Source organism: Etheostoma cragini, chromosome 17 (assembly GCF_013103735.1).
Source record: "Etheostoma cragini isolate CJK2018 chromosome 17, CSU_Ecrag_1.0, whole genome shotgun sequence".
In the NCBI taxonomy this organism is placed as follows: Eukaryota; Metazoa; Chordata; class Actinopteri; order Perciformes; family Percidae; genus Etheostoma; species Etheostoma cragini.
In genome coordinates, this window is record NC_048423.1 from 13,183,478 (window position 1) to 13,211,239 (window position 27,762).

General features: G+C 39.3%; 2 protein-coding genes across 5 annotated transcripts in view; both read right to left on the reverse strand.

Annotated features, from left to right (window-relative positions):
- Positions 1-259, reverse strand: part of bmp5 (bone morphogenetic protein 5) — a 9,651-nt gene extending 9,392 nt beyond the window's left edge. Inside the window, exon 1 of the mRNA XM_034897972.1 lies at positions 1-259. This exon is cut by the window's left edge and continues 969 nt beyond it. The gene's annotated coding sequence lies outside the window, so the exon portion shown is untranslated.
- A 1,073-nt stretch (positions 260-1,332) lies between these two features.
- Positions 1,333-27,741, reverse strand: col21a1 (collagen, type XXI, alpha 1). 4 transcript variants are annotated; one of them, XM_034897939.1, is made up of 29 exons: positions 27,514-27,741; positions 19,951-20,078; positions 19,179-19,739; positions 18,828-18,993; positions 18,520-18,748; positions 17,724-17,894; positions 16,277-16,354; positions 15,156-15,239; positions 14,100-14,162; positions 13,696-13,749; positions 13,556-13,609; positions 13,401-13,454; positions 9,696-9,740; positions 9,559-9,612; positions 9,422-9,475; positions 9,058-9,111; positions 7,479-7,523; positions 7,326-7,379; positions 7,170-7,223; positions 6,183-6,236; positions 5,915-5,986; positions 5,352-5,387; positions 4,612-4,656; positions 3,277-3,309; positions 3,026-3,172; positions 2,845-2,899; positions 2,571-2,762; positions 2,418-2,495; positions 1,333-2,313 (listed from the first exon to the last, which is right to left on the reverse strand). In XM_034897939.1, the coding sequence occupies exons 2-29, from the start codon at positions 20,045-20,047 to the stop codon at positions 2,126-2,128; spliced, it is 2,871 nt and encodes a 956-aa protein (XP_034753830.1). In that variant the 5' UTR covers positions 20,048-20,078; positions 27,514-27,741; the 3' UTR covers positions 1,333-2,125. The 4 variants fall into 4 exon arrangements, 3 of the variants coding, with proteins under 3 accessions (XP_034753830.1, XP_034753829.1, XP_034753831.1); XM_034897938.1 differs by having other exon boundaries at positions 17,724-17,897; XM_034897940.1 differs by lacking the exon at positions 19,951-20,078 and having other exon boundaries at positions 17,724-17,897; positions 27,514-27,690.
- Positions 27,742-27,762: the final 21 nt, after the last annotated feature.

Below are 27,762 nucleotides of genomic sequence, written 5' to 3' on the forward strand. Positions count from 1 at the left end.
CTTGAGAGAGGGTATTGGGGCTAGTTGCCCTTTGAGTCCATCCCACACTCAACTTTTGTTTTTGCACCTCTCGCGGCAGCAATAAAACTTCAGCCCAGTCCCATGATGAATGTGGCGGCTCAGGAGTGTAAAAGGAGACACTTGAAATCCGAGAGCCCGTCTTAACGAGTGAAAGAATAATGACAGAGCCTTTTAATCACCTCAACTTATTGAAGTCCGCGTGTTTATGGGAGAGCGCTCCAGCTGCACCACCAGCAACTAGGATCCTGTTTTAATACGGGATTGGCTAAAATGTACGGAGGAGGATTAGGGCCACTGATGAACATTTTATTTGAGATCCGACTTTATTCTCAGAATTCGGACTTTAAACTCAGTATTATTCTCAGAATTCGGACTTTAAATAATAAAGCCAGAACTCCAATACATTTTCACCAGTGGCCCCATTCCTCTTGAGTAAAAACATGATCCACTGGGATGCTGTAAAATATTATTTTATTAAATTCACGAACAAACAAGTGTCTGATCTTGTAATGTGCTGTAGCCTACTCTTTCAACTAAAGTACATTCATAGTTCTTATAGACTTTGGAAAATATGATTGTAGCTGTAGTCTAGTGAACAGATCGGGGAAGAGATGAAAATAACAAAGACTGACAAATACTGCAAATTGGATTGAGAGACTCAGAATCACTACAGGTCCTACAGTCTACCATACGTTCTATCTTCATAATTATGAAAAGTAATATCTTACCCCCAAAGAGTATAGAAAAGTTCATTTAAAGCTAAAAGCCTAGAAAGCAGAGAAGCATTAAGTAAACAGCGTGTTGAAGTAAGTTTACTGATAATTAAAAACATAAATACTCAGAGGATTCAATGTGATGGGTGGCTGCCATCCAAAATGAAAAGAGGAAGCGCCCCTTTAAGGTGAAGTAACTCCTGTTGGGATGTTACTACATAGCGCCATCTAGTGCTGAAGTCACCACACCCATACACACACACACACACGCACACGCACACACACGCACGCGCACACACACACACACGCACACACACATGCGCGCGCACGCACACACGCAAGAAGCTTTGTCGCTGGACTTCCAATTGTATCCAATTTTCCGATTGCCAGTGGGTCCATATGGAGGTTCCAGGTGACGTTTTTTTGCTCCACACCTCATCCTTTGTGATGCTGGGTTAAAGTTATAAACCTGCACACTAAACACACCAAAAGTTTAAAAAAGAAATACAAAAAAAAGGTTTAAAGTAAATTCTAAGAGAACTAGAGTTCATAATGTGATGGAATCCTGGAATAAAGCTAAAGCACAGACCAAGCTAAGTTCACAAATCATTAAGATGTTTTAATTCTAGTAAAAAACAAAGATTCATACAAAAAAAGTCACCTGAACACAAAATAATAAAATTACAAAAGCTGTATAGGACACGCCACTGCTGAAATACACAGTCATGACTCTTTTATAAATAACAATAAAATACCTGCTACAGTAATGAAAGGTAAGCCTCAGGAACATAAACAACATAAATTTGAAATTAAAATGTCAGCATGCACTTTGATGGCGAAACTTGGAATAATAATAATAATAATTGGAATAAAATGACTAAACTAATGATGTATTGTGTTGTGATATGGGGGAAGTGTTTGTTTTCTTGGCTTGGTGAAATAATTCACTGAACATGGAATTTAGAGATCCTAGAAGATGTTTTTTTTTTTTTTAACGGAAGATTTAGTACCCATCCAATGTGCAGTGAAACCTTTGAGAGTGACATTCAACAAAGCAACACCAGGGGGGAAATGCACCAACTCCAGACATACATGAGTTCAAGCTGCTCATAAGACAGCAAAATGGAGCAAATTATTCATTAATAGAGTATTTTTATAACACCCTTAAAATCTCAAAGCCTGTTAACGACGTGGATAACAATACAGAATACCAACAGAGAAAATGTGATAGGATCTAGTTCTGCTGAATGTCTGAGATCACATAAAAGGTTTAAGAGGAGGTCCGTTTCGTTTCCACGACAGAGAGAAACTGTAAAGATGAAATCTTCCTGAGAATGGCTGTTCGTTCCACATCAGCTCCAGACTGGTGCCTGCAGTGACGCTGCATTACGTCAATAGTTTGGCCCTTTGCTGTAAGGATCCCGCCTCATCATGCTACCGTAGCACATGGATGGATCACACACCCCAGGCTCACCCGGGATGCCAGGATTACCACTTTTACCCTCTGCTCCATTAACACCAGGGGATCCGGGCTTACCTGGATGACCTGGCTTACTGTACCCCTGGGGACCCACTGGACCTGTGGAGATAAGCCATGAGCAGTCCAAAGGAAAGGTACACAGTGGATGAAATCTTTATAAAGTATCCCAGCAAATTCCCTTCCAAATAAGCTAAATTATTTACCTGGAGGCCCTGGTGGCCCTTGGTCGCCAATGGTGGTTCGACCAGGGCTTCCCTTCTCACCTTTGAAACCTGGTTCTCCTGCAAACACAAGTGTACCTGTTGTAGCCTCCTCCAAAACAGCTTTAATAACATACTGTAGACTGTAGGTTTTACCTTTCATCCCATCAATGCCAGGGTGCCCGGACCGACCAGGGTGGCCTGGCTGTCCCCTGGAGCCACTAAGTCCAGGAAGACCCCTGAGTCCCTGGAGCCCAATTGGACCTGGAGGACCAGGAGATCCAGGCTGGCTTTGACATCTGGTACAGCTACTCTGCTGGTTGCTCAGTAACAATAAAGGCATCTCAGCTAGGATAATTGACAATAAAAATGTGTCAGACATGTGGTGTAAACACACAGAAACACATCATCCGTCTATATTGATACTCACACTGAAGAATCTCTCTGCAGATTTGCCGAATGTGATTGTCCGAAATTTGACTTGCCTGGAATAAAAAGGAATGGGTGATATAGATCTGTGCAATGTATTGTGTTAGTTAATATCAGATACAGTGTAACACCATAATAACCAATACCAACAGTAAAGTTAGCACAATGTGTAGCGCACATACAGATCTTCCTTCAGGTCCAGGTGGTCCAGGTGGACCGCTGTCCCCCTGCAGCCCTCGGGTGCCAGGTGGGCCTGACTGACCCGGCTGTCCAGGCCGTCCCATTTGACCTTCTTGACCTCTCTGTCCCGTATCCCCTGTTGTCCCTTTCTGGCAAAAATACCACCCCAGGGTTAGCAACACACACACACACACACACACAACAATTCAGGTTGGATAGAGGTACAGTCATTGAAGCATTCAGCTTAACATACCTCTCCTTTTAGTCCCATTGGACCAGTGGAGCCCTGTCAGTGAAAGTCAGGATAAGTCATTTAAAACTAGAAAACAGTCAGAGAGCACATACCTCCTCACAATCCTCAAAGTGTGTTATACTAATAACAGAAAATATGCTTCTATTGGCATTTAAATGCCCATCAGATATTTTGTGGGTATTTGGAGAACTACTAAATATATTGGTTTAATTAATGAAAATGTGAAGTAAGTCAGACTCACAATCACTGAGTGGGTATCAAGCTGTTGTAGCACCACCTATAGGTTAAATAGCATCACATTCTGTAGTGTCATTTTGATATGGATCATCTGAAATTTGGAGTTTGCCTGCATGCCTTCAAAATTGATGTCAATTAGGCCGCCTTCAAGATTTTAACAAGGAAGGATCAGCATTAGAGGGTCATACAAATATGTTATGTATATCAAATTATGTTGCTAAACCTCACAGCTCAGAAGTTTTTAAAGATTTTAAAATGCTTAACAAATGGCCACATGGTGGCGCTGTCCACATTTAAAACTCAGGTACAGTTTCTGAGCTTTCTTGTTATGTAAAAGAGAAACAGACATAGAGCATTCTTGAGGGAAGTAATAACAAGGTTTTTGTTAAGTTTTAAATACATATACACTGAACAAAATTATAAATGCAACACTTTTGTTTTTGGCCCCATTTTTCATGATCTGAACTCAAATGTCTATGACTTTTTCAATGTAAACAAAAGGCTTTTTCCTCTTAAATATTCATAAAACTCTCTAAACCTGTGTTAGTGAGCATCCACCTCACAGGTGTAGCATATCAAGATGCTGATTGGACAGCATGATTATTGTACAGGTGTGCCTTAGGCTGTCCACAAAAAAAATAAATAAAGTGCAGTTTTACTGTATATGGGGGGGGGGGGGTCCAAAAACCAGTCAGTATCTAGTTAAGGTTAGGCTTAAACTTTCGCTCTCTCTCTCTCTCTGACTGCAGTTTGTTGAGTGAGCAAATGTTCACATTCAACGGCGTCTAGCACTTTGGAGAGGTGTTCTCTTCACGGATGAACCGTAACCTATAGAAAGTTTTTTGAACAATATTTGAGAGAAATAGGCCTTTTGCGTACATAGAAAAAGTCTTAGATCTTTGAGTTGAGCTCATGAAAAATGGGAACAAAAACTAAAGTGTTGCATTTATAATCTTGTTCAGCATACAATAATTAAAAAACATACAGTAAAATATCTTAGGGATTTTTTATTATGCAGTTTTTGCACTACTTGTGTCCATCCACTTGTGTCCATTTGTTGAAAATCTGCACCACACAAAGCTGATCAGTGTAACTCACGTGTTCCCCTGTCCGACCCTGCTCTCCCTTTTCACCCCTCATTCCCTGGTGGGAAAAATCATTAGATTAACGTCACAAAAGCATCTGAAATTATTGTTCCAAGCAGAAGTAGACACTGTATGTGCAACACATGGTACTGTAGATAGTACTGCATGTTAAAACATCCTTTCACAACATGATGATTGATGCATATTTGTAGTAGTATTTAAGGGTTATAATGAGTTTTAAATGCATCACTATAATTAGATTTCCTTGTTTCATTTCCAGTGATGAGTTTGTTGTCATGACATGAAATTGCTCCAGTTTAGCTTAACAGAGAAAAACATGCTGGAAGTCAGTACAACAGCAAATATCCATACACATGATTGTTTTCCAAACCCATTATCAATATGTGATAAATGGGGCTTTATTTCCACTGGATTTCTGAAATATATGTATAAGTGAAACGAATCAAAGACAATACATTCTGTAACTAATAGAAGTACAATACTTACAGTGTAGACTGCCTATGTTGAAAACAACCTTACAACAATTGTTGGATATGTTTCACACTGAGTTTGATACAACAGATCAATGGTAGCAATTTTTCTTCTTCTTAATCGGGTACACAATGGTGATTAGCTTCACTTACGTTCATTCAAAGCTCTCAATTTGAGTTATTATTCTAGCATAGCATCACAGAGCTAAACATGATCATAGTACAATCTGCTTGACTAATGGAACTTTGTCTTGTATCTTACCGTCTCTCCTTTTTCACCTGGATTTCCTCTTTGTCCCTGATGAGAATATAAAGACATGGATTATAACTCTATGGTACATTTAGTATTAGTAAATTCCAAATTATTTACAAGAAAAAAGGTATTGCCAGAATATATATATATATATATATATATATATATATATATATATATATATATATATATATATATATATATATATATTTTTATAAACTATTTTTACAGGGAAGACTCAAATCTAGCTCATTTTTGTACAAATGTCCAAAAGAGAAATACAAAAACAAAAACGGATTGTGACGCAAGTCTGTTTAGAACATGTGATCTGATATATCTGAGAAACAAGCTTGTTACATGTGGACGTGCCAACAGTTTTGTTGTCATTACTAAGAATTCCTCATGGGGGCAGCAGAAACTACACACCATAGCTTTAACCCTGACCCATATAACAACTACAAATTATGAATTGTTTTTGTCATAAATCATATATCTGTAGGGATTTCAACTCTGTGAAATGGGGAGGAATGACACTGTTACAACACTGGCAGAAAAATACGGTGTAGCAATACCTTGCTGCCCTTCAGGCCTGGCATGCCCTGGTGCCCCGGCTGACCTGGTCTTCCTGCTTCTCCTGCACTCCCCTTAAATAGTGTTCAATTTAACACCAATCATTAAAAAAGAACATCTTTATTTATTAACTGTAGGATGTAAAACGTTATTGTGGGTAAGCACAGGATTATTCACTTGCAGCTGAATTGCTTCACTAAATTATTACAGCATTTTCAATCAGACATAAAGCAACCTGGTTCCTATTACATTATTTAAATGGTAACATACCATGGGCCCTGGTGTTCCTTGTATACCTGGACTTCCATTTTCACCCTTATTCCCCTTGATTGGGAAATAAAACATGTCTTATTTTACAGAAAACATACAATGAAATAACATCCAAACCACATCATACCATCATATCATTTTCAGCTAGATGTTTAATTATGTCTAATTGCGTGCTTTCTTTTCCAGTTGAACAAGCCTCTGTAATTGCAGTCTGAAGCTTACCCATTAAATCAAAGTATTGCCTGCCCATAAACTAGCTTTTCACTTGTGAGCCATTTACCAATACACATTGGCTTGTTCAAGGCAGATCAGCTAATGAAAAGTGATTAGGAGACAGAGCGTCCAGACCAGACAAAACCCAGACTGCTTACATTTCCACTTAAATTCCACTGACTAAAGCAGTAGGACTAGATCATTGCTTAATTTAGCACTGCCGGTGTGGCCAAGATATCATTACTTGTGCAAGTATAGTTTAAAAAAAACAGTGACCAAACAAAACATGCAATGCTGCGGACCCAAGCAGCTGTCTACACATTTTAATATACTTCTTGGTTTGAAAACTGCAATGATTTAACCTTATCAAATCTATGTCCACTGCAATGCATGATATAGGGGGAATATAGGTCTTGGTATTAAAATGTATGTTTAACTGTTCTTCATTGGGCCTGAACTCAATTTAAATCACGACATGCTTGTGTGGATGGTCTGCAGTATTGACTTTTCGGGGTCACAGGTTGAGCCAGTGTGCTCACAGCCGCAAGGATGCAGAAGAGGATAAATTAACATTTTATTTTGTGCACAGTTTATCCATTTTAAATACTCTATTACATTTTGTGATGACTATCGGTAAGATTAAAGTCATTGATTATTTTTGCTAGCTTCATTGTCATCAATTTTGATTGATTGTATCTTTGCATGACAATACAGCTGTTCACAGAAAGTCAAAGAGGATTTTTTTTTTTTTTTTAACCAGGCATACATGATTACCTTGTTTCCAATTGGTCCTTTTAAACCAGGTGCACCGGGTAAACCCATCTCACCCTGCAGGAGAGTGAAAAAAAGTGTTTTGGTAACTCTTCAGATTCAATATTCACATTTGCTCACTGCACCTACACACATACAGGACATCAGCTGTCAACTTACAGATGGTCCAGTGGGTCCTGTGGAGCCCCTGGACCCGGGCAAACCAGTTTCCCCCTGAAATGAAAATCATGTCAGTCAAACATCACAATGAATAATGCAAAATTATTGATCTTTTCTTTTGCACACACTAATACATTAGAAACAGGAGCTCACCTTTTGTCCATTCAGGCCTGCAATTCCTGGCAATCCAGGCATACCCTGGGAGAAAGGAAACATGTTATATTGTGTTGCTGATCAATATATTCAATATGCCAAAAAAGAAAAATTGTCTATCCTTTTTTAATAAACTGCATGTTTTCATATGCAGTGTTTCTGAACGGATATTAAAGGCAGCATGAAAGACTGCAGGATCCAGTTTACGTCCTTTCAAAGTGAAATCATACTTCATTGGAGCAGTAACAATTGTAGCCAATTGCTCAATACAAAGAAACTGAGTGAACGGACATAGTGACAAGTAATGTTAAAAATGTTACACTACCAAGTTCCAATTGGCTAGGAGAAAAACATGGTTTGGGGCTTTTTGAAGGAACATCTCATGTCATTTTCTTCTTTAAACTGCCTTGCTCTATGCTGTAGCACAGTACTGTCTGAAGTTTTAATACAACATGTACAATCTTTACATGAATCCTAAGTGCTACACTTTAACTAAAAATGTTTTTTTTGCTGATGAATGCAATAATAGAAAAAGTAGTAGGAAAAAGAAGGAACACTGTTCCAATGTTATAAGTTAATGGTTAAATTAATTGAAAGTGTATGTGGTTCAATACATGCAGCAAAGCTACCCTGGAATGCCTCTTTAGTTTTTTTGTTTTGAAGGTTATTTTCTTCTGAGATAAATGCTTGCAGATGCTTAGTGGTTGCCTCAGACTGAAGTTTGAGTAACATATGTTCTTAGTGTATGGATTTGACAGGCAGGCAGAGAGACAGAATATAAATAGAGCCACCCAGACACTTAGACTCTACATATAGGTGGAGAAATCCCAGTGTCGGCCGACACTAAAGTGCTTATTTCATCTTGTTTTAACTTGAGAAAGTATAGCACAAATCCTGTCTCCTTTGATACATTGCTAACTCTATTGTTCTAGTGGGGGGGAGAGAGAGAGAGAATGGCTTACAGCCTTGTGGAGCAACTGACTCATCTTCTGTAGACCAATCACACACTAACCAACACAAAACTGTTGGACAACTCTTATAATCATGATCAGTGGGGTGGCTTCCCATTTGAAACACTTTCTTCCTAAAACAGATTTGCTAGAGGACCACAGAATTCCTTCACTCAATAACTTTCACTGCCTTAGATTATAGCCTGAGCCCACTTGTTACATAAAGGGGTTATCCTGGGATGAACTACATTTACTAACTATTTAATGGCTGTCAGGGGTACTCTCTGTATTGCTGACACTATGTTAACACACCACAGTCTTACTACAGTAAAACATGTTATGCATGCAATTCTGCGTGATCCATAAAATCAAGTCTTGTACAGTATTTTAACCCCTCATTACTCACACTATAATTTCATGTCTGCTACAATTTGTAAACTGTAATGTAAAGTACAACACACATACATCTCCCCTTTTCTTTCTTTCCAATCCAAACACAATATGACTGTAAGTTTCAGTCATGCACAATTTGCATCAAATCATTAATTTCTAGAAGTCCGAGCAAGAAGAGCTCAAATAACCTAAGAAATACCACTAATGTTTGAGTAATGCCTTTGTTTACAACTCACAGGATGGCCTTCTCTTCCATCAACACCAGGAATGCCACCCTCTCCAGCTTCTCCCTTAATACAATGCAGAAATAAAAACATTACATTGACACATCATCATAAACAGTGCCTTATAATTTGACATGTCATGAATTTATTAAAAAGGTATCTATCTGAACTTTGATGTGTACAAACGTTGTCACATGGGGTTTGGGAAGAGTCTACAAAAGACAACATTTCCATGGTTGCGAAACATCAACAACACAACTCATGGGAACAGAAAAGTATTTTAAGAATGTGCACTTATCCAACCTCCTGCCTCTATTCTCCTTATCCGTGAATGAGCTTTGTGACATACTGTTGTGCGCTGTCAAAACAAGCTGACCTTTTGACCAGGTCTTCCTGGAAATCCAACCTTTCCATCCCTCCCAGGTAGGCCCTGAAACCAAAGGAAATGATTTTTACACACAATTAGAATGCCACATGAGTTCTGGATTTGATTCTGAATAGTTTTATACATACAGGGTTTCCTGGATAACCCGGTGGCCCAGAAGGTCCCACACTTCCTTTTTCTCCCTAAACACATCATGCCATTGAGTTAAGATTGTTATATTTCCCGTGTCATTTTCAGTAGCCATGAGGACTGCCTGCAACCTTACCACTTGACCAGCTTTTCCAGGTAACCCTGTGGATCCCATTGCGCCCTGAGGAAAGTTAAAAGATTGATGATTAGAAATGATCATTAGCCGTGACATAATCCAAAATAAACTTTGTGCTATGTGAATAGGTGCCGTGCACAAATGTTAAACCTGATAAACCTGCCACTCGTTTAACAAGATCATTTGTAATAGAGGGAAAACACTAACAGCTCTTCATCAGTCAGATCAGAAGGCACAAGTGATACAGTGTGGGACAACAGCTCTTCATAGACCCATTCTACATGGTCACAAATATGCAGTCAGTGATTGACATTAGTCAGCAGGGATCTGTTTTTTCTGGGATAGACAATAGATTTAGCGAATCACTGACACTTCAGATGGTGACGTGTTTCACTGCGTCACTGTGGTCATTTTAAAACTGCACTGGCTGACCTAAAACTGGACATTTGTCATCTATCTGTTGAATGAAGCCAAAAATTGGAATGATGCGTCACTGCATTTTCACATTTTCTGAATAGAAACAAACAGCAATTGAAAAAAAGGCTCAACATTACATTCTTTGTTTTCTCAGATTTTACGTTCCATCATTCCATAATATGCGAATCAACTCATAGGGGAACAAATTACTGTACAGCGTAAAAAAAACAAAAGATGTAGTTATCACTGGAAGGATCATGGCACATTTTTACTTGTTGCTTCATTTGCACAAATATGTTGTATATAAAAAGACATTTGAGTCAAAGTGTTGACAGTTTCTTTCTTTCAGCTTGAGCTGAATTAAATTTTCAGGTCCCAGGAAGATGTGTTGGCAGCACATTTGGCTGTTTTGTTGGATTGTGTTGTCAGCAACATGGAGCATCACACACACAGCTGCTATCATAGGTAGTGCAAACAGTGACTGGTTTGCTCCTCAGGTGTGCAGGAAAGCTGCGATAAGGAGCTTCCGCTGCCCCCTCCAAGCAGAGCTGTGGGTTTTCTATTCGGAACACAGCTGTTTGTCCAAAGGAATGTGTTAATGAACTACTGAGATCATTAGCACAGACTGGATGGCCACATCATTAGCAATAAAATGTTCCTTCAAAGGTGATTAATGACTGTGGTTATGAACAAGACTGAATACACAAACACATACACTTTTGGCAAAATGGCTAACAATCCTTACTCCTCTTGTGTCCTTGAATTATATACGTCTGACTTAATTTAGCAGACATTTTAAATTTCCTTTTTCTAGATCCTATGCCAGGAAAATTAGATTACACCCTGGGGTAGTTTTGCAATATGGGAACAATTTGGAAAGGTACAGCATATGTAAATGCATTTTATATCCAAAATAAAGCTTATAGCCTACTTAACAGGATGAGGATTACCTCTAACTTGGTTAGATTTGGTTGTTCTCTGGTGCATGAAGAGTATTTAGATATCCTAGAGTGGATAACACCTCTTGACCAAGACATTAAGGGTATTTAGTAGACCAACACTTTGAGTGTTTTTACTGACGGAAATTTGTAGGAGCCACAAGCCTCTAAACTTTTTGTTTATCTTTTTACACATAGATATATTGTTAGAAAATATTTACCTTCTTATCTACAGTCCTGTACATTTTCACATCAAATTTACAATCTATTTGCAGTATTTCTTTTATTTTAGAGCTTTTCTGAACTTGCTCTTTAAACATATTTTGTAGCTGTCTTTCTTTATAAGAAGGGATGGAAAATCCCCAGTGCACTCCCTCTAGATACTCATCTCATTATTCACGATGCCTCAGACCATTACACTAATTAGATGTCTTATTATGGGATTTTAAAAGAGCAGTTTGATAGACCTGTAAAAGTCATACTTTCATCCTGTAAGCATTACTGGAAATAGGATAAACAATATACAGTAAATCCACCTGATTTAAAGTAGTGCAGTCCCCCATTGTGTTCTCCTTTTTGTGTGTGAGGCCAAAATCCAAAGTATTTCACTTAATCAAAGAACGTTGAGAAAAAAGTCCAAGCACTTCAAAAAAACTTAAGTTCAGACATGCTGAATCTGTGGCGGAAACTGTAATAATGGAACAGATGGAATGGGAGGAATCGCTCCAGGTGCAGATTTGTCTTTTGACCACTGCAACAGTTTTCGAAATATTATTAACTGCTTGAATTGTTCTCTAACTTCAGCCGACTAGCAGGAACCCCCTGTGGTCACACTGATTACAAGGTAGGATGAAATGACAGAGATGATGCAACCTAGAGAGGATGCATTACCTCATTGTCCCTCAAAATAATGCTCAACGCAAAATGTTGTTTAACCCTTGTGTTGTCTTCCCATTGACCTGCAACTTTTGTTTTGGTATGAATTTAAAAATAAAAAAAAATATTTGGTTGTCTCAACACTTTTGTCGCTTTCCTGACATTTCTGTCACTTTTTCTGATGTTTTTATCAATTTTTTCTTCTACGCGTTTTGATGTTTTCCCCCACATTTTTTGTTTCGGACATTTTTTCTCCACTTTTTTAGCGTTCTCTTTTCCAATGCTATAAAATTGATTTAAACCAAATGTAATGAAAGTAGTGTACTGATCGTTTGTTTTTTACTTCTTATAAGCATCTTAGGGAACCATCCTCGTTATTTATTTATTTTTGACAATTTGTTTGAAAGAAACCCAAATTTCTGATATAGAAACCTTTTGAAAATGAGCCAAATTTGACCCGAGGACAACAGGAGGGTTAGATACACATAAAAAAAGTTCTGGTTAAAGCTGCAGGGCTGTCAGGCTTGTGCTCGAGTCTGCAGAGTCTACTGTAGTTGAGGCCTTCATGGCACCCAGTAAACACAAACTTCTGGATCATTTGGGCACTGCTTGCTTTTGTTTGACCCTGTGTTTATTCAAGGATTATCGGCAGATTCCCTCAAAGTGTGGATTATTGTATCAAGCAGCATTTACTGCATGGATGTTTTGTAGTCTCTGTGAGTGAACAGTGGGAGAGGCAATTATCCAGCCAAAGCACCTGAATGCTAAAGAGGTTTAGCTGTCAGGTTTTATCTGATAAAAGAAGATTCATTCACGTTAATGCTTTCTCCTGTACAATATAAGGCCATATTGTAGAAGGTGGTGTGCACTGTAGTGAAGTTGGTCACACTGAATTACAAGGTTTTACTTTTAACTGCTCTGTGGGTGTGTGCTCTGTTTTGTTAGTCTCTATTGTTTTTTTTGTTTTCATGTCTTTCTTGCATCTTGACCTCAGATCTGACTGTAATTGGAAGGCTAAGCAGCGGAGAGGTGCACGTGAGGGGAAAAAAACAAGACAACAAGAGAATAAAGATACTTCCTCTCATAGAAGTCATGATGGTCCTCGCTCGTACTATCTATGCAAAGCTCTCTTGTGCCACAGTGTAGAAGTTGTACTTTTTACTCTCCCAGGGGATCTGGCTTTATATTCATAACATGTGGTTTCTACAGTGATTGATGCAACAATGTTCAAACGTTTCAAGTTAATGTGTCTAGCAGGGATTTCCTGTTAATCCTACATTTGATCTCATAAAAAGATTTAATTTGAAAATGTAGTGTGTGTTTTGTACTTTTTAAAGGACGCTTGTTTTGTTTTTCTATGGAAATCTCAGAAATGTACTCACTTTACATGCTTTTAGATAAATAATATAGAACAACGTCTGGATAGCGTGTTATCAAGCAGATATCACCACATTTGAATGATTAACATCTCCACCTTCTCTCCCGGTAGTCCAGGCGATCCTGGTAATCCAGGCACACCCCTCTCACCCTGAAAGAACAGACAAAAGTGTTTCTCAGTGGCCACAAATTAGTGCAACAACATGACAATAAAACCGATGTGGTCACAAATGGTCTTCTTGATCTTCCTACCAAAACACCCGGCCTCCCTTGCTCGCCTTTGTACCCATCTGACCCACGTGGACCCTGACCCCAGAAACAAAGGAAAGCAGCTTTAAATTCTCTAGTCTTGATGCTGGATTTAACGGTAAATCAAGTGAGATATGCTTTACCTGCACTCCTGTTGGACCTGGCAGCCCTGGACTTCCTCTAATGCCAGGGATACCCTTAAAATGACAAAAATAAAAAGACAAGAGATGCACACATTTGGTTTAACATTTGAACCCACCTCAACTCTGTGCATGATTCCAGGCTGCGGGATGAATTTTGCATTATGCTGTAGAACATGTGGTTAACTTTTGGATGGCTTTCATCTTACAAAATCACCACTGTGCTTCCACCAGTTGTATAATCAGAGATGTCTTTCATTTATCCATTGGAATAATAAGTAAATACATATGTTTACTTCTTAAGCAGTCCAGTCCAAATAGAACGTACAAGCATGCTGGATGAACAGTGACAGTACGGTTGGCGGTTACGATCTATATGTTTGCATATTGAACTATGTAGTACTCACAGGCTTACCATCAGCACCAGCAGGCCCAGGAAGACCATGTTTGCCAGGGTTTCCTTCTTCTCCCTAAAGAAAGAATAAGGTACTTTGATAATGCAATGCAAACTGTCATGCAACCTCAAAGCAGCATAAACAACTCCGTTTGGAAACATCTCTGGTAATGATATATTTCTCTGGTGTTGATTTAATTCTTCTTAACCATGCTGAGTTATTTAATCTAATGTAAAATGCTTGAACTCTGTGTGGGGTTATAAGGAACATCTGCAAGCCTGCAATGGTCCCAGCGTTTTGGATCTATTAGTAAATGTAGTAAAAGCAGTGACATAAACACAAACATGCCTGAACCCAAGTAGGTTTTATTAACCAAGAGTCTTGTTGCTAATGTAATATCTCTCTGAGGTCCATGTGTAAAAGCTTTTATGACCGTGGCTGCTATTATTTGGTTGATACCATGTGATCAATAAAAGGGAACATGTAGGTTTAATTTACCATTTTGGTAATTTTCCATTCTAACCTGTGTTTATCTTAAACAGCAGTCTGGTTTGCTTCAAGCAAACAGCTCATTAGGATCTTACAAGGCTAACCTTAACTTTCCTCACAATGGCACACCGCAATTTGCCTAACTGGAGAAAAGAGGCTATTTGGTGCAACCATGACTTGTTTTATAGCAGGTAACTGTGTGTTTACTCTAACGGATAAAACTGCTAAAACAAACATTGTCTCAAGGCTAAGCTGTGAGGAAGAGAAAGTTTGTGCTCCATCATTAGGTCTCTTTGTCATTCCTGAGGTTACACATAAACCAACATTGTTAAAGATTTATTATTGTTATATTATTTAATCTTAACAGAAAACCACTGTTTAAAGTAAATATTTAAGCACTGAGGTGCTAGACAAGGCTGAGCTCTGTTCTCTGATATCTTGCAGCATACAGTACTGTATGTGCGAGTTTTTTTGCATTCATTTCTGCATGCATGGTATATGCAGTATATTCAGAAGACAAAAATTACACAAGACAAATAATGAAAGATATTATAAAGAAGCCTTTTTTTTATAACCAACCTTTTTTCCTGGAAGTCCAGGGGGTCCAGGAGGACAAACACAAGGTTCTTGAGTTGGTTCAGTGTAATCAGGACTGTTGGCGCACTGTAATGAACCAAACCAAACCCAACAATTAAGTGGTCAATAGACAGAAAACTATCAGCAGCAATTTTAACAACCAGTTAATCATTTTGGATAATTTTTACAATAAGAAATGCCACAATTATTTGGTTCCCGCGTCTTAAAAAGGTGAATAATTGTTGGTTTCCTCAGTCTTTTACGATTGTAAATTGAATATCTACGAGTTTGTGACTGTTGCTTGGATATTTAGAAAATTTGTTATTATTTAATGGTCTAATGTTTGTAAAAGTCACAAAAATCCAATGCTGAAACCTAAAAAACTCATAGTCCATCATTGTATATTCACCATTTACATCACAAACGTGTACCCTCCATGGTGTGTTTAAAAGCCATCTGCATTTTACTTTCAATTAACCAAAATTTACACTGTGAATTGGACACCCTGTTTTTGCATCAAATGTCATCTTTCAAAAGGAAATTGATAATTGAACTTTGTGATTCAATTGGCAATAAGCCAATAACAAGCACACAGAAAGGAGAGAGAAGTAGTGGTACACTTAGCAAGAATTTGTAATTTTAAGCTACTCATCCTGTCTCTTTTGATGTTTTCAACCCACATCCTCCCATTAAATACAATAATTTGGCTCTGGTTCTGTGGTTATGGCAATTTGGAAGCCAACGTAACACTGGGACGCTGCTTGACAAACGCAGTTAGAGCCAGCAGACAATAAAAAAAGAAATGTTTGAAGCTGAGTTACGGGTTCCACTCCAACAAATCATTTTATGCATACATAAACAGATGTGTCTTCAAATGAATATGCTGAGTTTACACTTCTTACTACAACTACACAATGCTATAATACAGTGTGCTGATGACTTATAAAGCAAAAAGAAATAATTTTATGCCATGCAGTGTTGAGGTGTGGAGTTAACTGACTGCGTTTCAGAGCAGAAACAGATGTACAGTAGTTGGACAAGGTAAGAAGTAGGTGAGAAGAAGTTATCTTTGTTGCTTTTGGACTAAAAAACAAGTTAAGAGCCAAGCAGACTCGTGTACTTACAACTCCAGGTATTTCACATGCGGTCTCCCGGCTATTCTGCTCGGGGTCACAGTAAATGCGAAGTTTCTGGATTTCAAACTAGAATAAAAAGAGAAAAAACTCTTGTTAAAAACACAACCTCCACTGTTGGAGACTCCAAACAAACTAACAAAACAAACACAGGGGTAATTTTGCGACGTGTAGTTTTGGTTTTATCAGTGCTTTGCTACTAATGAATCGAAGTTGATGTTTTTCAACTATTAAATTGCCTTTACTGGGCATGGAGCAGCTCCATGTTGCCAGACCTCCCTCAGTGTTGGAAGCGTTCTACAGCGACATTACACTATTCTTCCATTATTTGGTATTTTGTTAATGTTGGTGGTAGAATGCTTCCAGAAAGTCAGATAGACAGTTTCACTTCAGAACAGAAAGAACATTTCATTTCCATTTTGTCTATGATAAAAGGTTTAAACATGATTAGAATGTCTTGTGTGGTCTGTTGGTTCCTGCTAATGTAATGTTGTTTAGAAATCGCATTGAGGTACTTTTAAAGGGTACAATTACAAACATGTGTTTCCAATTATAAGTGTGTTTATCCAATGATACTCACATGAGTGCATTAATTCTATTAAAATGGCTTAAAACAGCATTATCCATATAACAATGGATCAGTACACTCAACAACAAACAGCGCCAAGATGTAGCTCATGGTAATACCCACAGCTATGTGTCAAAATACTGGCAGGCATAGAAAATGTAAAAGGCATTAATGAATGATGTTCTTCCTTTTTTTCGTTTTGAACAAAGAATTTTCTGCACAATGCAATGTATGCAATCCTCTTCATGATCAAGTCACTTTTCTCTTTGTATACTCTAAATTATAATTGACAGTTGTACTAAGGATTTTAGTAAATAAAAAATGCAGCATTATTTAACATTACGTTTATTTTTTTAATTGACCCATTTGTATTGTTTCACATTAAAAAAAGTGTTACATCACATTAACATTTAGAATAAAAGGACCTATTGTGCAGTTATCCTTCTTTCTCATAGCGTTGTCATGACATTAAAATGTTACAATATGTTTTCAGGGATGCATTTGCATTGAAAGCACTAACTATATAGCTTTCTGCTAAGTAAATTACAACACAGCACAATTATGATTTATTACTAATGCAGCATTTTTGGCACCAAATTGTGCCAATTGAGACAAATAAACACATATTAATAAGACCATGTGGAGAAAAAGGCCCAATTTTGCAAAAGATTTATTATCCGCAAAGTTAAGCTTGTCTCTCAGGAGGCACCAATAAACTGTGTGAAGTTTAAAATATATATCACTCATGCGTTTGCTCAACTACTCATTAAGAAACCCGTTTCCTCTTTCGTAGACGTACTGCTGGATTACTTTTCTAGGAACCAAACGTGTATTTAATGCAAAAAAGGTTGTTGATTCTAATAAACTTACTGGCACTGTTGTTTCCTTTCTGACATATTTTCCAACTTGGGTTTTTCCATTAATGAAAATGCCAACAGGGGGCTCCAAGGATTGGGTTTCAATTTCCAGGTCATCAACGTAAAGGGTAACATCCTCCTCAGTAACCAGCAGCCGCAGCTGGTGCCATTTCTCATCAAACAGCTTCTTTTAGTCATAGAAAAAGAAGAGGAAAAGGTCATTAATACAGGGCTGGCAGTGTGCTGATAAATACTTTAAAAAACAAAAGGATAACACAGCGTTTGACTAAACTACAGTGAAGATAGTCAATTGGGTGTCAATCAGTGACGGACTGGTAATCTGGTAGTCTGCGCCAGCGTTGTTGGAAATTGAAGATTGGAAGTTGGAAGCTAAGGCCGGAAGTTGGAAGCTATACTGTTGGCAAAAAAATGAATCAAGGCATCTAGCAACACAAAGGGGGGGGCGGAGAAAAAGAGAGAGACATATAGGAAAGCACTGTTGGCTGATGGTGAAAAATGATCAGGAAAAAAGACCAGATCAACCATGTTTCTATTATGGAGCGGCTGGCTCTGATGATTCACTCATTTTCTTATGCATTGGGGTAGGGCATTGATATGTCTATGTTTGAATGCAGTTGTTTACAGCATGGGAGTTTGCATTCACCATCAATGGGGCTATCCAAAGTTTGTGTTCCTTCCGTGCATCAAAAGTTCCATCTGCAAGTTGCGCCCCCATCCTACTGTGTAGTATTCTCTAGTAACGTGCCCATTTAAGACTACTTTAATGAATTAATACAGTGTTGCCATACCCTTGCTGTATGTTGTGAAAATGTGACCGTTTGAATTCCACTTGCTGACTCGCTGGTTGTGGTGAACAATACGTTGCGCTTGACACCATTTAGAGTCACCGCCATCTGAGGTTTCCCATCACGTGTCTGTATCCTCCACACGTCCCACTCCTCGTTTGCCACTGATCCTTTATACCTCAGTGTGGCCACAAAAACATATGATGGAGGCAGGCCATCAGGAAAAAGGTTCCTAGATGACCAAACGTAAAGGTCAGTCAACTTGTGAATACACTGGTTGTGATGAAGAAACAACAAAGCAAGGAGGTTACCGTGTAGCTTCACTTAAGTCAACACGAGGTGTCACTTCATAGGCCTTAGTGCCGTAATATGCCCCTTGTGTCTTTTTTGCTTTTTTAGCCAAATTTAAATGTAAAAGAATATCAAAACCCTTCTCGTCACGGGAGTCTACAGGAATTCTTGCTGGACAAACGGTCTCTGCAACAGACAAACACAGTAAAAGAGAAAAATAGACAAACATAGGGACAAGTGGAACAATGTAGAGAGGGACAAGAGCCAGAGGGACAAATGGAGTAGTCTGAGGTAACGAGATACCTCTACGACAGTCACAAACGTAACCTGATAATATTTGAGTAGAACAGCACTGATCCACAGTTGCTTACCTTCACACAGTTTCTGTCGTATGACCTGTATGATCCTGGAAATACCCTTGTAGTCCTCAACAGAGAAGACGTATGTTGAAAATGGCTTGTTTGCAATGTCATTTAACTCTGTCCCTTCTGTCTCTGATCCAACACCAATTGCAAACAGAATGACTCCTTTTTTCCTTGCCACCTCTGCCGCTTTTAAAACCTCATCTTGAGACTTCCCATCTGTGAGGACAACGGCAATTCTGGAAATGCCTGATGGACCGCGCTCAGACAGTCCAAACAGTTTGTCTGTGGCAAACTTAATGGCGGCCCCTGTCCTTGTGTTTCCCCCCATGTACTCAATGGACTCCATTGCTTTGATGAGGTCTTTGGTAGAGGAGTGCTTCCCCAGAGGTATTTCTAAAACGGGGTCATCGCTGTACTGGACCACTCCGACCTGGGTAAACTTCTGTCCAATGTTGAAGCTTGTTGTTATGTTGACAAGCCAACGCTTTACTATTTCAAAATTGACATCTTCAACACTCCACGAGCCATCTAGAATAAAGACCAAATCGCATGGTGCAGTCCTACAACCTGAAGCAGACAGGAAATGAACAATCAGCAGTGGAAAATAATGGTTTCAACATATCCTATCTAACTTGATGAAATACATGAAATAACAGTAAAAGTGGTTTCATCACAGTACATGAAACCACCTCTGCCAGTTGTATGCATTTTATTTTATTTTTTTAATGTATAGACAAGCAAACAAAGTGTGAGAAAATGAAGACAGAAGCACTCTTACTTCTTAAGTCTTCATCTTGAGCTGCATTAAAAAAATGGAGAAGCATGAAGCACAGGCATCTTAAGACACAATGCATGGATGTCCCTTTGTAACCCATTATGCAGCAGTACCAAGCTCCAATTTTGCACCTACAGGGAAAGGGAAAACATGCTTTGTATTGAAGGGAAAAGAAAAAGACAATGCAAGCATTTGTGACATGTGGTCCTTGTGTTATTCTTGCCTTGACAGATGTTGAAGTGTCCATTTGATATATTTGGTGTGTTATTTTGTGTCTCTGTTGCTTCCACAAACATACAAACTGGCAAAAAAAACTACCCATGCTGTTTTGAGTGAGTCACGGTTTCTGAATGTCCTCTGCCCTCAGTCTCCGGGTGAGCTGTTCAAAATCTGCACGGCTTTCTACGTCACTAGCCAAGACAAGGTGGCTAACCGTAGCATCCTAGAGCTAGCATGCCAGCTTGTTCTCAATGGCAAAACTCTGCTACAACACACATTAATGACCATAATCCCCAAAAGAACTAATTCCATGTCCCTGTTCTGCAGGTGTTCCACTACTGCGCCCTCATCTAGAAGAAGTCTCCCTGTTAATCCTTACTTGTACTGACCAAAGTTGGAGGAGGAGTTATCTAGCTGTTGTGATCTTACCTAGCTACTGCACATATGTGACTCCCAACAAAGGTGGTATAGAAGTGAGATGTCTCTGTGGCTAAAACAGAGACCTAACAAGATTTGCAGCAATGTGTGGTACAACAAAAATATGGTGTTTTTGGAAAATTAAACTATGTAAACCTATTCTGGTACAACCTAAAAATACAATTATGAACCTGAAAATTAGCATAAAACGCCCACTCCTCAACGCAATTGCTCGAACACGGACGATTAAACATGATGGACTCTTCTGAAGAGGTAATTATCTTAGCTTGATTTTCTGCATGCGAATGTTTCCGGATGACACCATTTTCTAAACATAGCCATACTGAAAAATACAGAGAGAGTTGTGTGGAGCTGATAGTGTTAATTAGTGTTTTGCTGCAGGAATTAGACAGGTCTTTATTCACATCACCTACTTATGTGCACTGCATTGCACTTAAGTAGGTCAAGGCCCAAGTCAAGCATACAACAGTAGAGTACAACAGGAAAGTCTATTTATTGATTGTGGTAATTAAATTTTACATACAAAAAGGGAGAAAATAACAGAGTGGAAGGAATGGCTTCCAAATGTCAACATAATGAAGAATTATGCTCAAGAAATAATCTGACCATTTATGGTTTAATCCACAGATCCAGCAGAATATGTTCATTCTTTGATTTGTTGGCCACTTGGGGGCAGTACAATAACACTGACATATTATCACTTTATAATGTTGATATGGTGAACTTGTTAGCAAACAGTTGCTTATTTACATTTCAAACATTAGTATTCACTTGGAGTCATGTTACAATCTACCTGGGGAGTGTCTCATAGCCACCTCCGCTAGACAGTGGGATGGTCATGTCTCTCTCTCTCTCTCTCTCTCTCTCTCTCTCTCTCTCTCTCTCTCTCTCTCTCTCTCTCTCTCGCTCTCTCTCTCTCTCTCTCTCAGAATGCTGGGGGACTTCCTTTGACACACTGAGTTCCTCTCTCATCTATCTTTCTATCTTTCCATTTGTGTGCATCCATGTCCCAGAAATGCTTGTTACTAACCTAGCTCCGGGGAGTCATTCCCCGGAGTCCTTATGTTCTTTTCCCCCCAGCATGTTTCCTCGGATCAGGGAGGCGCCAAAAATCAGGGGGGCAGCCGTCCATTGTCCCGCTACATGTCCTGCGATGCCATGTTACATCCTGCTACCCTCTGCGGTGCCCAGCTACGTCCTGCTGTGCCTTGTAACGCCCACAGTGCCCTGCTATGCTACAAAGAACTACTACAAACAAACTCTTCATTCTAATCCCAACCGGTCGTCAGACACCGCCTCCCAAGAGCCTGGGTCGGACCGAGGTTTCTGCCTAAAAGGAAGTTTTTCCTCGCCACTGTCGCACTGTTGCTTGCTCTGGAGGAAACTACTGGAACTGTTGGGTCCTTGTGGATTCTGGAGTGTGGTCTAGACCTGCTCTATCTGTAAAGTGTCTTGAGATAACTCTTGTTGTGATTTGATACTATAAATAAAATTGAATTGAATTGAATTGAATTAGTCCAATTTTCACTCTCTTTTAACTCTGTTTTTGGTCTCTACCAACGCCTGAGGAAAACACCTTAGCTGCTAAATGCTCCAATATATTCAGCAGCTAGTTGCTACCTGTCTGCCGTTTTGTGCTGGGCAGGTAGTGTAAAGTGGGTTTGTCAGAGCTCCTGCTGAAAACCGCTGCAAGCAGCTGTCACTGGGGCTATCAAGTGCAAATCCCATCAGCCCATGTTAGTTAGTTATAATCATTTCCTACATCCCACTGCTGCCTCAGACATTGCTTTACTACCTACAAATCCCTAATTCACTTACTTGCACTACAAAGTTGTACTCTAGGCTCTGCATCCAATCTCCATGCAGCACACTTGATCTCTCCAATCCTGCTGCACAGCCTCAGTATACCTAAGCATTTTCCTTTCAAGCCTCATTTACCACATCCTCACAAGTCAGCTTTACTTAATAAACAATTCACTAAACCTCTGACCACAATTGCTCTTAAACCAGTGCTCAGTGTTTCCTGTGGGATTATCAGCTGTTTCCTTAAATCCGCTGCCATTTGCCAGCTTCTGCCCACCCTTGGCTTAAATACAACACACCAGCCCAGAAAAGCTTCACGCCTAGAATTTTCCTTGCTCATGGATGAATCCCAATGTAATACCTTCCTTGCCATCAGTGGATGAAGTAATTTCAACCCGTTACTGTCACATGCGGCTAAACCTTAGCACACCAGGTATGTCATTCTTGGAGTAAAATTATTTTAAACCCAGGCAAAATGTTTAAAAAACACTGGCAAGTCCGAACATAACACATGTTGTGATATTAATGAAACAATTTGTGTGTATGATTAATCTCTTGATTTGCTTCAACGCCTTTCAACTCCCTCCAGCGCTGCTGCTATATTTTCCTAATTTAGTCACTGTGTCAGCTCTTTTAAAACAACCTTCCTCCCCTTGGTGTTTTGCCCTACAATCATTCTTTGCTTGAATAAGAACAAGAAACTTTATTTTTCTTCACATATACAGTACAATGTAGTCGCTCTTTTCGAATGTCCGTTTTTGGATGTCCCATTACCTCCCGCTTTCTTTGTGTTGTAATTTTAAACTCCGGTCGATTAATGAGGACTATGGTTAACTACTCCTCAGATCTCTGCAGGGTAAATCCAGACAGCTAGCTAGACTGTCTGTCCAATCTGAGTGTTGTGTCGTACGACCAAAACAACCTTTGAACGTAAACATGTTCTACCAAAACAAGTTCCCTCTTCCGTGGCTCCACTTCGCGCTTAGCACGGTCCAAGGAGATTGTGATTGGTTTAAAGAAATGCCAATAAAGCATGTTTTTTTTGCCATCCCGGATTGCTGTGTGGCCTCGCCAGACCCTCCTTTGCAGCGCTGTGGAGGAAGGTCTGGCAATGAGAGACTATCCCAACCTCAAAGGCACCCCACTCTACAACTGCACAGTAACATCGTTGTAGTATGGCTAAGAGTTGACTGTTGGAATGCTTCTCCTACACACCAGGGACTCAAAACAAAGATGTCCAAATATAGTAGCTTGTGTCCCAATATAACCTCTGTGTTATGTGTTTGTCAGAAAAAATAATGGTATTCTAAAGAACCAGTTAAACAGTAACGTGTCACACCCAACAGTGCACTCAAAAATATCCCATGCAAGGGTTTTTCTTATCTGGAACCCCCGTCAGTAGAAAAAAAAAAAGACACTAGCAGTCCATCTATTCATGATCTGTGACCACTTTTCCCTCACATAGTTGCAGGGGAGCTGGAGCCTTTCCCATCTGACATTGGCAAAAGTAGAGGGGGGGGGGGGGCACAGACTATAACAGGGATCACATTTATACCCGAGGGCATGTTTGAGTCAACAATTAATTTAACCTGCATTTCTTTGGACTGTGGGAAGAAGCCAGAAAACCTCGGGAAATCCCACAATAACATGGCTCTGGTCTTTCCCTGCAGCCTTCTCCCACACTAACACAAGGAGAACATGCACTCCACAGAGGAGACCCAAGCTGGCCACCGGGTTCAATCCCAGAATTCTCTTGCTACACTAGCAGTTTTATTTAGAGATTAAGATTGAGGGTGACTGGGATTATGTTTTTTTTTCCTGTGAAATTAGAAGTTCTTTGTACATTTTCTATTTCTTCCCTTGCCTTCTCTCCTCCCAAAGATGAGGCCCAGGGAGAGAGGATCCGAGGCAACAAGCATTTAACAAAATAAAACATTCATGCTTTGAATATGATGTGTGGCACAGTTTGTATATTTCAGCTGTGTGTCACGCCTCTTTTGTACGTTGCTGTTGCCAAAAAGACACCTGTGTATCCTTGCTCATAGTTCATCTGGCGAGCCTCCTCTTTCCTTGTTTGTCTCTCCTCAAGATGCATTTTAGGAATTGAGACGTACTTCAAGATGGCATGCTGAGATCAATTTCTGGGTCACAGGCAGGTGGATGAAAGTTACTTCCCGAGGCTATTTTGCAGCGGCAACATGGCTCCACTCGGCGCTTAGCACCGCCCAAGACGATGGTTTGTTTAATGAAATGCTAATAAACAAGAACATATTTTTCTCCCATTCCAGATTGCTGTGTGGACTCACCAGATCCTCATGTGACCCAAGGAGAGAGGAGAGGAGGAGGCACAAAGTAGAAACATGAGCAGAGCCTTGTGTGTTCCAATGACTTTGGGGATCCTCTAATTTTTCCTCTAGAGCCAGCTTTTTGTCCAATACTTTTGTTTTTGACCAAACACAAATACTACAAAACTATTAAAATTCCCATCAGCCTCAAATGTATTTTGTTTAAAAATGCTAATGATTGCATGATTTAATGCAAACGTTAGCATGCTAATATGCCTGCTAAACATCAGCATGTTGACATTGTCATTGTAAGCATGTTAGCATGCTGATATAACATTTTACTGTTCACATAACCACAGGAGGGCCCTTTAAAGCCTTTCAACAAAAATACCAAATCTGTTATGTTTCTGGTGACAACATTCTTGGTAATGCCTTGGCACCAACTCAGAAACAGTAATCAAATCCCACTAAGATTTGAATATAGCAATGTCAACGCAAGTGCAACAAGTGACAAAATGCAGAGTTTGTCCTTTCACATTGGTTAATGTCAAATACAAAACTATGGCATTTTACATAAGTGCTATATACTGTATTTTGCAAGTTTATTTCAGTAACACTAACAACATGTAGCATTATATTAGAGTGTAATGATGGTTATGTTCATGCTCATGGAATTAGAGATGAAATGGGATATTAATTAGGAACCCGGTGAAACAATGAAGGGAGTTGTTTACATTGTGCATGTGAGCAGAGGGTAGACATTTTATGATGGGTTGTTTCTCTGGCTGCTCTATCAAATGATCTTTTACAGTAGTTTCCAACACATGAAAGATCAAAACTGCTGACATCCTTAAAGGAGGCAGTTGCAAATGAAAAGCAGATATGCTGCATGCTGTAGAAGTAGTGTAGATTCTTCACCTTATTCATAGCTATTTCTGATTGTGACACGTGAAAGGTGAACAAAACTGTGGCTAGGACATTACCCTTGGCCTCCCAAATGCTTTTTTTCCTGCCCAGCCAAAGAGGGGTCAAACTCTTTAACATGACTGCATTTTTCCACCATGTAAACTTAGCATTGAAGTAACACAGTTGAAAGAGGCGTTGAGCTGCCATAGTTGTGCAAGCCGTTTTCTCCAGAATTTTCCCCCACTAGAGAGCTGGAGGAGGTTGTTGGAAAACCCCCTCATTGGCACAGTCCAGCCAGGATGACTCTCCCCTCGACTGACTTTCCCCAAACGGAGTGTTTCTACACCTCTGCTTGAGCCAGATGGAATTCATTTACACCAACAGACAGTGAAATTCCAGCTGTGGACTGTGACCAAACACATGTAGTCATGATTAAGGGAAGCAACCTTCACCCAGGAATAAAAACCGCACCATTCACGCAGGCTATGCTATAATGCCAAGAGTTGTGATGCATGCATAATGTAGCAGAATTACCAGGTGCACTTGTGTTGCAGGTTAGTACAAGACTTCATTGATCCCTGATGTTATTCGGGCAGCACAGACATTTTCTAGCTCCAAGTTTTGGTGATTGAATCGCAGAACTGTAATGCTGGTATACATATTAAGAAAATCCAAAAGGACACAAAAAAATAATTATGGCTGTAAATATAACGATCAAATGGAATTCATTCTAGGCTGAGCCAGTTGTTTGTTGCAATACTTTGCAAACTTAAGATTTATGTGAGACTTAGTTCGTTCGCAGTTTCCAGCTGGAAATGCTGTTCAGGAAGCTGCTGAACAAATAATTTCTCCCATCTCACCAGATAACATTGAACTTGTTTAGGGTGAGTGACATTAAGTCACACAGATTTTGAAGACACTATCAGACCACAGATTGTGTGCTTAACAAATTATACTTCCCTTCAAATTTGACATATTTCATTTAGCAGAAACCCTAATGAAATGTTTGAATTATTTAACTCTGAAAAAAAAGTACCTGTACTTTATGTAACTGCATGTTTTAACTCCACTTGAACTACTTGAAGTTATTCTTATCTGCTGTAAAGTTGGCAAAAGAAAGTTGTTCCATTCCAGAAACAACAACTTCTGTACATGCTGAACACTTGCACACTTCAGGGGGATGTATTGTTGCCAAATTATTCAAGTAACAAGGGAAAGCCAAGCCCTATCAGTTGTTCTCCATAGAATCTGTTCGACTAAAACAAAATGTTAAATCATTTCTTGTAACACGCCAGCCCAATAGGGATCTTATCACTGTCTACTCTCAGATGCTTTCAGTTATTTTCCACTCTTCTTACAAATATGATTGTTTTTCATACGCATGAAATTCTCTCATCTGCAAAGAAATGTACAGTATGCAATGATGCCGTGCACTATGCTTGCACAGATTCAAGGAATATGAAAATAAAATCCTTTTTTACGAGAAGTGAAATGGCCAGGAAAAAATATATTGAGCTGATTCCATTCATTCTTTGCATGACAGTAGCAGCACAAACAAGGGACTGATAACTGAGCTTAATGTCTTCAATATGCAACTGCGGCTGCACAGATTTGAGGACACCAAAGCAAAAGGTGACACAGCACAAACATTGTTACTATAATGAGCAGATCATAACACACGGCATACTGAAAAATAAATTAAATACACTAAAATCCACCCAACAGGTTCACTTTTATGATCCAAAACTTCCTCTATAGATTGTGATACTACTTTTTACTGGTAAAATGAATGTGACAGTTGCATATTCCTGCATAAAACACACTAACAACTTCTAACTGCAAAACAGAACATTCTAAACTTTAAAATTACATTAAGGTTCCTCACAAAAATTAAACAAAGTAAGCGAAAAGTTACCGGTAAGCGTCCAAGCCCTTATGTGAATTCCTGCTAATCCTCTCATTGAGAGCCAGTTATCAATACTGTTCACAGCCCTGGTTTTACCCAAACTAGATTTGGAGAGAAGTGCACATGTTTCTCTGCTGAATTAAAGCCTGCCCTTTCCAGCAGCTGTCTCTGTCTCCTCTGTTTCTGTCCTTCTTCCTCTCCACCCTCCACCCCCCACCCCCACCCACTCCGGACTTTACTGGCCCACAGCCACCCTCA